The following is a 14,855-nucleotide window of genomic DNA, read 5'->3' as shown; positions in this document are numbered from 1 at the left end:
AATTGACTACAAATTTTGAGTTTTGACTAAAGACGAAGTTTAAAATGTAACAGCTCATTCATTCTTTATAAATTAGATGAATTCTAGAGTTTCATACACCTGTAAGTATGCTTTGTGTGCTGTGCAGAATTCATCGCAAAATCTCTCTTACCTGTAAGAACAAATGTAGTAAGTGAAAAAATTATGAAATTTTACATGTTGTTGTTGTTGTCTTCAGTCCTGAGACTGGTTTGATGCAGCTCTCCATGCTACTCTATCCTATGCAAGCTGCTTCATATCCCAGTACCTACTGCAGCCTACATCCTCCTGAATCTGCTTAGTGTATTCATCTCTTGGTCTCCCTCTACGATTTTCACCCTCCACGCTGCCCTCCAATACTAAATTGGTGATCCCTTGATGCCTCAGAACATGTCCTACCAACCGATCCCTTCTTCTAGTCAAGTTGTGCCACAAACTCCTCTTCTCTCCAATTCTATTCAATACCTCCTCATTAGTTATGTGATCTACCCATCTAATCTTCAGCATTCTTCTGTAGCCCCACATTTCGAAAGCTTCTATTCTCTTCGTGTCTAAACTATTTATCGTCCACGTTTCACTTCCATACAAGGCTACACTCCGTACAAATACTTTCAGAAACGACTTCCCGACACTTAAATCTATACTCGATGTTAACAAATTTCTCGTCTTCAGAAACGCTTTCCTTGCTATTGCCAGTCTACGTTTTATATCTTCTCTACTTCTACCATCATCAGTTATTTTGCCCCCCAAATAGCAAAACTCCTTTACTACTTTAAGTGTCATTTCCTAATCTAATTCCCTCAGCATCACCCGACTTAATTCGACTACATTCCATTATCGTCGTTTTGCTTTTGTTGATGTTCATTTTATATCCTCCTTTCAAGACACTGTCCATTCCGTTCAACTGCTCTTCCAAGTCCTTTGCTGTCTCTGACAGAATTACAATGTCATCGGCGAACCTCGAGGTTTTTATTTCTTCTCCATGGATTTTAATAACTACTCCAAATTTTTCATTTGTTTCCTTTACTGCTTGCTCAATATACAGATTGAATAACATCTGGGAGAGGCTACAACCCTGTCTCACTACCTTCCCAACCACTGCTTCCCTTTCATGCCCCTCGACTCTTATAACTGCCATGTGGTTTCTGTACAAATTGTAAATAGCCTTTCGCTCCCTGTATTTTACCCCTGCCATCTTTAGAATTTGAAAGAGAGTATTCTAGTTTGATTGTCAAAAGCTTTCTCTAAGTCTACAAATGCTAGAAACCGAGGTGAGCTTCCACTAGTTTTTTCATTCGTCTGTATAGAATTCGCGTGAGTATTTTGCAGCCGTAATTTATTAAAGTGATAGTTCGGTAATTTTCACATCTGTCAACACCTGCTTTCTTTGGGTTTGGAATTATTATATTCTTCTTGAAGCCTGAGGGTATTTCGCTGGTCTCATACATGTTGCTCACCAGATAGTAGAGTTTTGTCAGGACTGGCTCTCCCAAGACCGTCAGTAGTTCTAATGGAATGTTGTCTACTCCCAGGGCCTTGTTTCGACTCGGGTCTTTCAGTGCTCTGTCAAACTCTTCATGCAGTATCGTATCTCCTATTTCATCTTCATCTACATCCTCTTCCATTTCCATAATATTGTCCTCAAGTACATCAACCTTGTATAGACCCTCTATATACCACTTCCACCTTTCTGCTTTCCCTTCTTTGTTTAGAACTGGGTTTCCATCTGAGCTCTTGATATTCGTACAAGTGGTTCTCTTTTCTCCAAAGGTCTGTTTAATTTTCCTGTAGGCAGTATCTATCTTACCGCTAGTGAAATAAGCCTCCACATTTGTGCTCTAGCCATCCCTGCTTAACCATTTTGCACTTCCTTTGGATCTCATTTCTGAGACGTTTGTATTCCCTTTTGCCTGCTTCATTTACTGCATTTTTATATTTTCTCCTTTCATCAATTAAATTCAATATTTTTTTCTTAGTTTACATGTAAAAAGAAGTTACTTTGTTATGTTTTTGAAGTTGCACTGCTACGAGTGTGAATCGTGATTCCTTCCTGTTCATGGTGACAAAGTATTACGAATTTATTTGTAAAAGTATAGACAGTGGTAACTGAAATGTGCTGCGGTGGCTCTCCTGATCCGGGTCGGTTGATCAGATGGCCACGTTGTTCGTGCAACTTAAACTCGGGTGGTGTCCGTGAAGGGGGCGGGGGGGGGGGGGGGGGGGGGGTACGACGGCCGCGCGTCCCGGGCGTCTCTCGTGACACATGCCGTGCAAATTTTCGTAATACATGCGTATAAGGTGGTGGTTGCTTCTGACGCTAATTGGTTGGTTGTGAGAGAAGTGGTGCCACAAAGTTACCGCGTTTTCAACTTTTCTGGCATGACGTCCTTTCCTTCATCTCATATTCGCAAATTTTGATTGGTAATTTTAATAACTGAAGACAGAGTTACGTTACCCGCCAAAGTCCTTCTTCGTGACACGCATTCGGCGTCTTTTTAATAGCAAACGGCAGTGCAGCGGTCGTCTCCGAGGACAGAGGCGTCGTGGTACCGATCCCATACTACGGGCCTGACATACACTGAAGCGGCAAAGAAACTGACACAGGCGTGCGCATTCAAAGAGACACACAGACAACCAGAATACGGCGCTGCGGTCGGCAACGCCTATGGAAGACAACGAGTGTCTGGCGCAGTTGTTGGATCGGTTACCGCTGCTACAATGGCAGGTTATCAAGATTTACGTGAGTTTGAACGTGGCATTATAGTCCCCGCTCGAGAGATGGGACACACGATCTCCGAGGTAGCGATGAAGTGGGGATCTTCCCTTACGACCATTTCACGAGTATACCGTGAATATCAGGTATCCGGTAAAACATCAGGTCTCCCGACATCGCTGTGGCCAGAAAAAGATCCCACAAGAACGGGACCAACGACGACTGAAGAGAATCGCCCAACCTGACATAAGTGCGACCCTTCCGAAAATTGCTGCAGGTTTCAGTGCTGGGCCACGAACAAGTGGCAGCGTGCGAACCGTTCGACGAAACATCATCGATATGCGCTTCCGGAGCAGAAGTCCCACTCGTGTACCCTCGATGACTGCACGACACAAAGCTTTATGCGTCGCCTGGGCCCCTCAACGCCGACATTGGACTGTTGATGACCGGAAACGTGTTGCCTGCTGGGACGAGTCTCGTTTCAAATTGTATCGATCGGGCAGATGTGTACGGGAATGGAAACAACCTCATGAATCCAACGACCCTGCACGCCAGCAGGGGACTGTTCAAGCTGGTGGAGACTCTGTAGTGGTGAGGGGCGTGTAGCTCTTGGAGTGATATGGGACCCCTGATACGTCTAGATACGGTTCTCGCAGGTGACAAGTATGTAAGCATCCTGTCTGATCACCTGCATCCACGGACTTGGGCAATTCCAGCGGGTCAATGCGACACCCCACACGTCCAGAATTGCTACAGAGTGGCTCCAGGAACACTCTTCTGAGTTTAAACACTACCGCTGCCCACCAAACTCCCCAGACATGAACATTATTGAGCATATCCGGGATGTCTGCCAACGTGCTGTCAGAAGAGAATCCATCTCGTCGCACTCCTACGGATTCATGGACAGCCGTGCAGGGTTCGTGGTGTCCACTCCCTCCAGTTAGTCGAGTGCATCCCACGTCGTGCCGCGGCACTTCTGCGTCCTCGCGGGGGCCCCACACGATATTAGGCAGGTGTAAGTGCTTCAAAGACTGCAATGATGGAATTTAACATACGGAAACAAATAGAATTTGACATGAAATTATCCATAGAAAATGACATTGTAAATAAGGAAAAATGGACAAAGTTCTTCGGAATTACAATCCAGGACAGCCTCAAACGGGACATGCATATCGATTCCTTAGCATGTAAGCTGTCGAAGAATGTGTTTCCTATAAATATGATTAGCAAATATTGTAACGGCATGTGTGTACTAAAAACTGCTTATCATGCCCTATTCTCATCAAATTTAAACCATGCTGTAGAAATATGGGGTGCAACAACTCAAGCCAACCTAAGCACATTGTTAATACTACAGAATAAAGCTATCAGAATTATTTGTGGTGGCAAACCTCGAGAATCGTGTCGGAATCTGTTCCCAAAGTTAAGTGTGCTTACCATTATAGGTGTATACATATTGAAAGTTATACTGCTTGTGGAAACAATAAATCCAAATTTCAACTGTGAACTGCACCAGTACGATTCAAGGCTAAAGTTCAGATACCATGTAAATAGCCACAGAACAGCTTTATATGAAAAAAATGCACTTCATGCTGGGCTGAAGCTATCCAATGCCCAACCAAAAAGTCTCACAACCCTTCCCACTAACAAAAGATCAGCTAAAAAGAATTCTAATTGAAAACCCTTTTCATTCCCTAGACAAGTATTATACCTGTATGAAAATTGCTTCATAAGTATGTCAAGCTCATAGTTTTAACTAACCTACAACTAATATAATGTTGATAACAACAATATTTGTAATATTGTGATTGTATACTACCAAATGTAAAATGCATCAAAACGTAAAATTTATTAATACAAACAAATCTTTAGTTTGTAATTTATAAACTGACGTATTCAGAAAATAATCTGTATGATGTCCTGACACTGTATGATTTCTACGGATTGTATCTGATTATTCGATGTTGAATAAATACTATTATTATTATTATTATGAGTTTGTGAAAAAAATTTGTTCTGCCTTAGACAAGTCTAGCAAAGTTGCAGGATTGTTCTGTGACCTCATAAAAGCATCTGATTGTGTAAACCATCAATTGCTCCTGTATAAAATGGAAAAATACGGAACTGGAGGTCATGTTTTAGAGTGGTTCAGGTTATACCTCACAAAGAGGAAACAAAGAGTAGTTATATCATCAAGCAAGGGAAATTTCTTCTCTGAATGGATGATTATTTCACAAGGTGTTCCACAAGGCTGACTTTTGGTTCCAATTTTATTCTTACTGTACATAAATGACTTGCCACTAAACATAAATTCACACTCAGTTTTATTCACTGATGATACGGCTGCCCTCATCAAAACCAATCACTCACAACGAATTCCCTCAACAGCCACAAATCTATTAGACAGTTTAGAAAACTGGTTCTGACTAAATGTGTTAAACTTGCATATTGGAAAAAAACATTTACTACAGTTCAAAACTATAAACTCTAAGATAAATGAAGTTCATATTACCTGCAGTAACCAAGTACTGAAAGAATCAGATTGTGTTAAATTTTTAGGAATCAAAATTTATCCTGGTCTTCATATATAGAAAGCAAATAAGATAAACAGCCTGACCTTTGCTATGAAGATTTTGTCATATTCAACTAGCATGGAGATAAGAAAAGTAGTTTATCACAGCTATTTTGAAGCTGTTATAAGGTATGGCATTATCTTTTGGAGTAATACAAGCAAAATCATTAGAATATTAAAATTACAAAAATCAATTGTTAGAAATATGTGTAATGCAAGACCAAAAAAATCTTGTCGCCCACTGTTAAGAAATCCAGTGGTATTAAGTGCCCTCTGTTTGTACATCTCTGAACTGATTATTTTTGTATACAGTAACCGTATGTTATTCGTAGACAACAATATTAAGCATCAATACAGCACTAGGAATAAGACAAACTTCATGCTTCCTACTCACAGGTTAAAGTCATATGCACAAACCCCAGAATAATAGGCATGAAAATCTACAACATGCTAAAAAAGAAACAAATAAATAGCATGGAGCTAGAGCAATTTAAATCAAAGCTGCGCAAGTTATTAGCGGAAAAAATTTTATTACTCTGTAGAAGAATTTATGAACGATGATGTGGAAGTCTGAGCAAGGAAACATCACCTGTAAATTAAGCTTAGCAGTTTTGTGTCAAATAAATGATTGTAAAAATATGTCCACTATGCAAACACTGTTGTTATATATTACTTTGTAATTCATGTAAACTGGAGTGTTGATATATTGTTTTTGTAATACTGTATATACAAATTGTAATTGTAATGTAAATGTAATGTTGACGAGTCCCCAGTACATCAGATCTGTGATTTGACTTTGTATGTTACGGGATAATAAACATTCTGATTCTGAAGAACCTCTGACTGAGTCATTTAAAGAATGTTTAATTAGGAAACTTCTTATTGACAATTTTCGTCCATGAATACCATGTTCTCATATTTCCCACCAGAAATGTGCTACAGAAATAACAACATCCACAGATCTATGTAAATAATATCTGTAAGGTTTTGACTCATAGTTAGTAAGCATCTATGCATTTACACTTTTACTGATGTTTGTTTATTGTATATATCTATATGCATTTTTATGTGAACACAATTTATGACACAGATAACACTGTAGTAAAGTAGTATTAAGACTCATTTATATGCCTGTTTGTAAGCACAGTTTTATAAGACCATGAGATAAACCGATTATGCTTGGCGAGACACAGGCTTGACACACATGGTTTTTGAGGAAGGTTTAATTTCGCGACCACGAATTTCGGGGTTTTGGCTTTCTCTTTTTTTTTTTGGAGGGGGGGGGGGGGGGGATCTCTCGTGCTTTGTTCTCTGCGGTCGTTTTCCCTTTGTTGCGACTAGGAATTTCACATGTACTGTGCAACATGGAACGGTCGTGGTCTCATGTGTGTTGACAGTAATCTTGCACATATGAGCCACTCAGTAGGAATGTTAAACCAGACTGCTGTAGTATATAGCAGCATCATATTTCTATGCAGGCATGGTTTCAATGTAAACAAGTTTAATATTTATGTATTATGTAAATAGTTAGGTATTTAGTACGTCGCTTTCTGGTATTCAGGTAGCAGGGACTCAATTGTAAATAAGATATAAATTTGCAAAAGCGACTGTTTACATGTGTCGCAAATAGTGCCACAAGGATAAGTGGACTATCAACAGAACATGGGACACTCAAGAGAGTGCGAAATGTGGACTTCGAAGTGTTTACATATAATTAGGAGAAAGAGATTATAAACAATGGCTAGGTCAAACTCACCGTTTGTTGACGATGTGTAGCTGCCGACGGGAGAGGAACCAACGTCTTCAGCCTCTTCTTGTGGCCTAATCCAATGAGTGATAAAACATTCACACACGCACAGAAAGCAATATAGTGAAGTGCACCATAGTGACATGCTACTTTTCAGGCACAAACTGTCAATAATTTCGCTAAAGACACAGTGCTGGGACGATGTGTTATCGACAACACATAAACAATGCAATCACACACGATGAGACTTTACGGTGCGATGAATAAAATGTGTTAGCAGAGACGTTTAATAAATGCATGCTTAAAAATAAGCGTATAAACGCACTAAATAAGAAACACTGTTGAGGCACTTTTGTTGTGGTTATTCAAACCGGGAACGATTTTAAAACAGTATGACAAGCTTCAGTCGTGTGAACTGTTAACGCTCTAGTGAATAAACAGTGACAATTTACATTCATGCTAGAGGGATACTTACCACACAACACAACACGTGCTTATCCGAACCTTTTTCCCAGGACGCTACAGTGTGTAGTGACATATAAAGGACTAATTCTGCCGCGTTTTATGCATTTCATGAACGCAAGAAGCTTCGCGTGGATTGGCACTGCGTGCTTCCGCGCGGCAATGCAATGCAACTCGAATCACGTGCGCGGAATGTGCCTGCCCATATAGTTCCACCGGCCGGCAACAGGGCGCGTGGCATGCGGCGAGTGATCGGGTGACGTCATCGCTACGAGATGGCGCTAGCTGCCACCTGTTGCTAGAGAGCCTGTACAGGGAGAGAGTGGCCAACCGGACGATACGGCGGCCATTTTTCTGCCAAACTCCGGGCGGAACTTTTGAATGGCCAGTAGTGGAGTACAAACTCACCGAATCAAAAGCACAAGACAATATGGCGAAATCATTCGTGAAATGCCTTTCTTTACAGCTATAATGTACTCATAGTAGCCTACTACGTACAGCACAGGAAAATTTGATACAGTGACTGTAAAAATTATTCGTTACTTGCATTTATCTCCTTTAAAGTTCGTTTACTAGACATATTGCAATAAAAGTAACGTAAACAAAACAAAAATAGTGTATAGCATTTGTTTTGTATCGGAAGTGCATAACGCTAAAGATTTAACGTACCTGTATTACGTCAGATGAATGAAAGTCGTAAGTAGTTGAAGCTTCCTGGCAGATTAAAACTGTGTGCCGGAGCGAGACTCCAACTCGGGACCTTTGCCTTCCGCGGGCAAGCGCTCTACCAACTGAACTACCCAAGCACTTGCCCGCGAAAGGCAAAGGTCCCGAGTTCGAGTCTCGATCCGGCACACAGTTTTAATCTGCCAGGAAGTTTCATATTAGCGCACACTCCGCTGCAGAGTGAAAATCTCATTCTCGTAAGCAGTTGTTTACTTGTGACATGCAAAAAGTGTGAGGCGTATTAGTACTTCTTGTCACGTCTTCAAACTTTTTGCATGTCATAAGTAAACAACTGCTTACGACTTTACTGAACACCTCTCGTAGATAACAAACGAAAAAGATTACAAAAATCAGGTAATGTTAAATGTAGGCTACTGTAATAACGACCAAATATAACAAGAAAACTACCGTATCCCTTCTACCCCACAGTAAGTAGGCCTATTAAAAACTGTCTTCAAGAGTACCTACAATTATTTACTACGATAAATGTTTGAGCAACCACGACAGCCGCGGAAAACGTGCTTACAACTTGCCTGCGTCCGTGATGACTGGGTGTTGTGTGCTGTCCTTAGGTTAGTTAGGTTTAAGTAGTTCTAAGTTCTAGGGGACTGATGACCTCAGATGTAAAGTCCCATAGTGCTCAGAGGCAGTGCCTTGCCTGCGTCAACAGTCAGGCAATAATAATACTGAAACCAAAATAATGCCTAGTGTTCTGATTCGGAACGAAATAAAGTTTGACGCTATAAAGTCGAATGAGCGTGGCACAACAATTACAGGAACTTCCCGTTTCCAGCAAGGACTGTCAGATATTGGCTTCAGAAAAGCTTGTGATGCTACCAGTGTGCACGAACTGTTAAAGAAATAAAAGCTTACAAATGCAGTGAATTGTAACAGGCCTATCTGTTTTGCGTGACTAAAAGTACTTAAAAAAACTGCCCACTGCTTTCGTCTTTCTTCATTTCGTGGAAATGCTAACACGCGAAATCCACCTTCGCCTCTATTGGAACAACCAAATGCAGCACAACCTGGCATCGTTTACGAACGTCTGCAGAACGAATTACAGATGTCAAAAACAATACTGTGCAATTGCTAACGTGTTTACTTCAAACATGTAGGCCGACCGACTTCATCACAAAACGCTTCATTATTTCAACTCGTATTTTAGATCCCAAACGCTAATTACGTACTAAAAACGATATACAACTAAATCGAACATGCGTGCACACCGCTTAACAAGTCTCTCAATAATTCAGATACCTTTTAACCGTTTCCAAAAGTCCTCTGAACTTCAATTCAGCTCACAAGCACGGCGAACATAGGAAGCGCGAGAGACGTTTGGCAGAAAAATGGCGCCAAAGCTAATCAACCAGTCACGGCCTACTTCACCCGTGGCCACTCCCTCTCTGTATGCAGGCAGGCTCCCTACCTCACATCACACCAGCCGCTGCTGGTCGACGCTCTTCGCTTGTCTGCCCACTTGAATGAGCGCCGGAAGCAATGACCTGGCACACCGCGCCGCTACTGTCCGCTCAGCCAATACGTTCGCTCGGCGGACTTTTAACTAAATAAATATGCAAAGCAGACACTTTTTTTTGACGAGACATGGACAAATACGTGCCAAGAGCACAGTAAAGAATACATTATGTGTGTTTTCTCATTCGTAAAAGGCGTTTACACATGAAGTAACATTTATAGGACTTGTATGATTTGTACGATAATTTGCGGAACTTTTAATTAAATGATTGATAAGTTGAACTTTAAAGATGAAAGACAATTTCCGTAAACATGGACATTAACAAAACTATAATTAAAAAGTAAAACTATCTCAAAGTTTGCCCGCTAGCTGACTTTTACATTCAACTGAATTCTACTTTATATTTTCTAACATGTAATGAAACTAAAAAGTATCATTCAAGGGGGCAGTGAAATGTTTCTTTTTACGCGTAAACAAATTTAAACCTCAAAAAACTAAAATAATTTATGTAAACCGACGTAAGAAACGCACTTGTTGTTGTTGTTGTTGTGGTCTTCAGTCGTGAGACTGGTTTGATGCAGCTCTCCATGCTACTCTATCCTGTGCAAGCTTCTTCATCTCCCAGTACCTACTGCAACCTACATCCTTCTGAAACTGCTTAGTGTATTCATCTCTTGGTCTCCCTCTACGATTTTTACCCTCCACGCTGCCCTCCAATACTAAATTGGTGATCCCTCGATGTCTCAGAACATGTCCTACCAACCGATCCCTTCTTCTAGTCACGTTGTGCCACAAACTCCTCTTCTCCCCAATTCTATTCAATACCTCCTCATTAGTTATGTGATCTACCCATCTTCTAAAGCTTCTATTCTCTTCTTGTCCAAACTATTTATCGTCCATGTTTCACTTCCATACATGGTGTTGTGGATTGACAAGACAGCCAGTCCACAGTGACGGGTAACCGAAAGGCACGCTCTTAAACTCACGCAGGCTGGCGTGAGGTCTGAAACAGGATACGTAATGAATGCTATAAAGAAAAGTACGTAGCTGCTGGAATACTTAACTTTAATCCACAATTGGTGAACATTGGTCTTGTTACTGTACATGCTTCATTAGATACATAGCAAAGGATAAATGGCGCCTTGCTAGGTCGTAGCAATTGACTTAGCTGAAGGCTATGCTAACTATCGTCTCGGCAAATGAGAGCGTAATTCTCAGTGAACCTTTCCTAGCAAAGTCGGCTGTACAACTGGGGCGAGTGCTAGGAAGTCTCTCTAGACCTGCCGTGTGGCGGCGCTCGGTCTGCAATTATTGACAGTGGCGACACGCCGGTCCGTCGTATACTAGCGGACCGCGGCCGATTTCAAAGGCTACCACCTAGCAAGTGTGGTGTCTGGCGGTGACACCACACATGGCTACACTCCATACAAATACTTTCAGAAACGATTTCCTGACACTCAAATCTATACTCGATGTTAATAGATTTCTCTTCTTCAGAAACGCTTTCCTTGCCATTGCCAGTCTACATTTTATATCCTCTCTACTTCGACCATCATCAGTTATTTTGCTCCCCAAATAGCAAAACTCCTTTACTACTTTAAGCCTCTCATTTCCTAATCAAATTCCCGCAGCATCACTCGATTAGATTCGACTACATTCCATTATCCTCGTTTTGATTCTGTTAATGTTAATCTTATATCCTCCTTTCAAGACACTGTCCATTCCGTTCAACTGCTCTTTCAAGACCTTTGCTGTCTCTGACAGAATTACAATGCCATCGGCGAACCTCAAACTTTTTATTTCTTCTCCATGGATTTTAAAACGTACTCCGAATTTTTCTCTTGTTTCCTTCACTGCTTGCTCAATATACAGATTGAATAACATTGAGGAGAGGCTACAAGCCTGTCCCACTCCCTTCCCAACCACTGCTTCCCTTTCATGTCCCTCGACTCTTATAACTGCTATCTGGTTTCTGTATGAATTGTAAATAGTCTTTCGCTCCCTGTATTTTACCCCTGCCACCCTCAGAATTTGAAAGGGAGTATTCCAGTCAACATTGTCAAAAGCTTTCTCTAAGTCTACAAACGATAGATACGTAGGTTTGCCTTTCCTTAATCTAAGATAAGTCGTATAGTGAGTATTGCCTCACGTGTTCCAAAATTTCTACGGTATCGAAACTGATCTTCCCCAAGGTCGGCTTCTACAAGTTTTTCCATTCGTCTGTAAAAAATTCGCGTTATTATTTTGCAGCCGTGACTTATTAAACTCATAGTTCGGTAATTTTCAGATCTGTCAACACCCGCTTTCTTTGGGATTGGAATTATTATATTCTTCTTGAAGTTTGAGGGTATTTCGCCTGTTTCATACATCTTGCTCACCAGTTGGTAGAGTTTTGTCAGGACTGGCTCTCCCAAGGCCGTCAGTAGTTCCAATGGAATGTTGTCTACTCCGGGGGCCTTGTTTCGACTCAGGTCTTTCAGTGCTCTGTCAAACGCTTCACGCAGTATCGTATCTCCCATTTGATCTTCATCTACATCCTCTTCCATTTCCATAATATTGTCCTCAAGTGCATCGCCCTTGTATAGACCTTCTATATACCCCTTCCACCTTCCTGCTTTCCCTTCTTTGCTTAGAACTGGGTTTCCATCTGAGCTCTTGATGTTCATACAAGTGGTTCTCTTATCTCCAAAGGTCTCTTTAATTTTCCTGTAGGCAGTATCTATCTTACCCCTAGTGAGATAAGCCTCTACATCCTTACATTTGTCCTCTAGCCATCCCTGCTTAGCCATTTTGCACTTCCTGTCGATCTCATTTTTGAGACGTTTGTATTCCTTTTTGCCTGCTTCATTTACTGCAATTTTATATTTTCTCCTTTCATCAATTAAATTCAATATTCCTTCTGTTACCCAAGGATTTCTACTAGCCCTCGTCTTTTTACCTACTTGATCCTCTGCTGCCTTCACTACTTCATCCCTCAAAGCTACCCATTCTTCTTCTACTGTATTTCTTTCCCCCATTCCTGTCAATTGTTCCCTTATGTTCTCCCTGAAACTCTGTACAACCTCTGGTTCTTTCAGTTTATCCAGGTCCCATCTCCTTAAATTCGCACCTTTTTGCAGTTTCTTCAGTTTTAATCTACAGTTCATAACCAATAGATTGTGGTCAGAGTCCACATCTGCCCCTGGAAATGTCTTACCATTTAAAACCTGGTTCCTAAATCTCTGTCTTACCATTATATAATCTATCTGATACCTTTTAGTATCTCCAGGGTTCTTCCATGTATACAACCTTCTATCATGATTCCTAAACCAAGTGTTAGCTATGGTTAAGTTGTGCTCTGTGCAAAATTCTATCAGGCGGCTTCCTCTTTCATTTCTTAGCCCCAATCCATATTCACCTACTACGTTTCCTTCTCTCCCTTTCCCTACACTCGAATTCCAGTCACCCATGACTATTAAATTTTCGTCTCCCTTCACTATCTGAATAATTTCTTTTATTTCATCACACATTTCTTCAATTTCTTCGTCATCTGCAGAGCTAGTTGGGATATAAACATGTACTACTGTAGTAGGTGTGGGCTTCGTATCTATCGTGACCACAATAATGCGTTCACTATGCTGTTTGTAGTAGCTTACCCGCATTCCTATTTTCCTATTCATTATTAAACCTACTCCTGCATTACCCCTATTTGACTTTGTGTTTATAACCCTGTAGTCACCTGACCAGAAGTCTTGTTCCTCCTGCCACCGAACTTCACTAATTCCCACTATATCTAACTTTAACCTGTCCATTTCCCTTTTTAAATTTTCTAACCTACCTGCCCGATTAAGGGATCTGACATTCCACGCTCCGATCCGTAGAACGCCAGTTTTCTTTCTCCTGATAACGACATCCTCTTGAGTAGTCCCCGCCCGGAGATCCGAATGGGGGACTATTTTATCTCCGGAATATTTTACCCAAGAGGACGCCATCATCATTTAATCATACAGTAGAGCTGCATGCTCTCGGGAAAAATTACGACCATAGTTTCCCCTTGCTTTCAGCCGTTCGCAGTACGAGCACAGCAAGGCCGTTTTGGTTAGTGTTACAAGACCAGATCAGTCAATCATCCAGACTGTTGCCCTTGCAACTACTGAAAAGGCTGCTGCCCCTCTTCAGGAACCACACGTTTGTCTGGCCTCTCAACAGATACCCCTCCATTGTGGTTGCCCCTACGGTACGGCTATCTGTATCGCTGAGGCACGCAAGCCTCCCCACCAACGGCAAGGTCCATGGTTCATGGGGGGAGAGAATAGAAGCTTTCGAAATGTGGTGCTACAGAATAATGCTGAAGATTAGATGGGTAGATCACGTAACTAATGAGGAGGTATTGAATAGAATAGGGGAGAAGAGGAGTTTGGGCAAAACTTGACAAGAAGAAGGGACCGGTTGGTAGGGCATATTCTGAGGCATAAAAAAAATCGTAGAGGGAGACGATGAGACAGATACACTAAGCAGATTCAGAAGCATGTAGGTTGCAGTAAGTACTGGGAGATGAAGAAGCTTGCACTGGATAGAGTAGTATGGAGAGCTGCATCAAACCAGTCTCAGGACTGAAGACCACGACAACAACAACTAATATAAAGCCTTGAATAATCTACTCAGGTCAAACTTGAACATCACAGAAAAAAACTGAGAAGCAATTCAGTTATTCGATTGTGTAAGCAAACACGTTACCTTTCTTTTACAGCCAATCAGCTTCTAAAGAAAGAAACAAAGCACGAGACCAATAAAATTTTTGCATTCGTAGCGCAGTACAGTGTATGTAGTCGAATATTACATTCACTCGCGTTGATTTCCTGAATCCTTCGTAACAACACAATCTTTGAAAATAATACCTTAAGCAGTTCATCTTCAAAAAATTGAGAATTACTACAAGTTTTAAACGTCGTGTAATCTTAGTCGTCACGTAACACTTCATTTTCATCATATGTAGACTCGTCAAGGGCTCTCTAACTCATTTTTTACAAACGTTTCTTCTCTTCACAACACATTCTGAACACACAGTCGTACTAAATCCGCGAAACAGATAACTCTATAACGTCACCTAGTGCCTACGAAGCAACAAAGGTTTCAAAAACGACGAATGGTTAAACTGATACCG

General features: G+C 41.1%; 1 protein-coding gene across 2 annotated transcripts in view; it reads right to left on the bottom strand.

The window, feature by feature from the left end:
• The window catches only part of LOC126428067 (uncharacterized), a 259,575-nt gene extending 251,895 nt beyond the window's left edge, over window positions 1-7,680 (bottom strand). The window contains exon 1 of one of the 2 annotated variants that reach the window (XM_050089950.1): window positions 7,526-7,680. In XM_050089950.1, the coding sequence (XP_049945907.1) occupies window positions 7,526-7,588 (63 nt within the window). In that variant the 5' untranslated portion in view covers window positions 7,589-7,680. Of the gene's footprint in view, window positions 1-7,059; window positions 7,464-7,525 lie in introns of those variants that run through there. The other variant, XM_050089951.1, reaches the window with a different exon arrangement.
• Between the last annotated feature and the right edge of the window lie 7,175 nt (window positions 7,681-14,855).

The sequence above is a fragment of the Schistocerca serialis genome, chromosome 12, assembly GCF_023864345.2.
Source record: "Schistocerca serialis cubense isolate TAMUIC-IGC-003099 chromosome 12, iqSchSeri2.2, whole genome shotgun sequence".
Taxonomy (NCBI): Eukaryota; Metazoa; Arthropoda; class Insecta; order Orthoptera; family Acrididae; genus Schistocerca; species Schistocerca serialis.
This window is presented reverse-complemented; position numbering and strand designations above follow the sequence as displayed.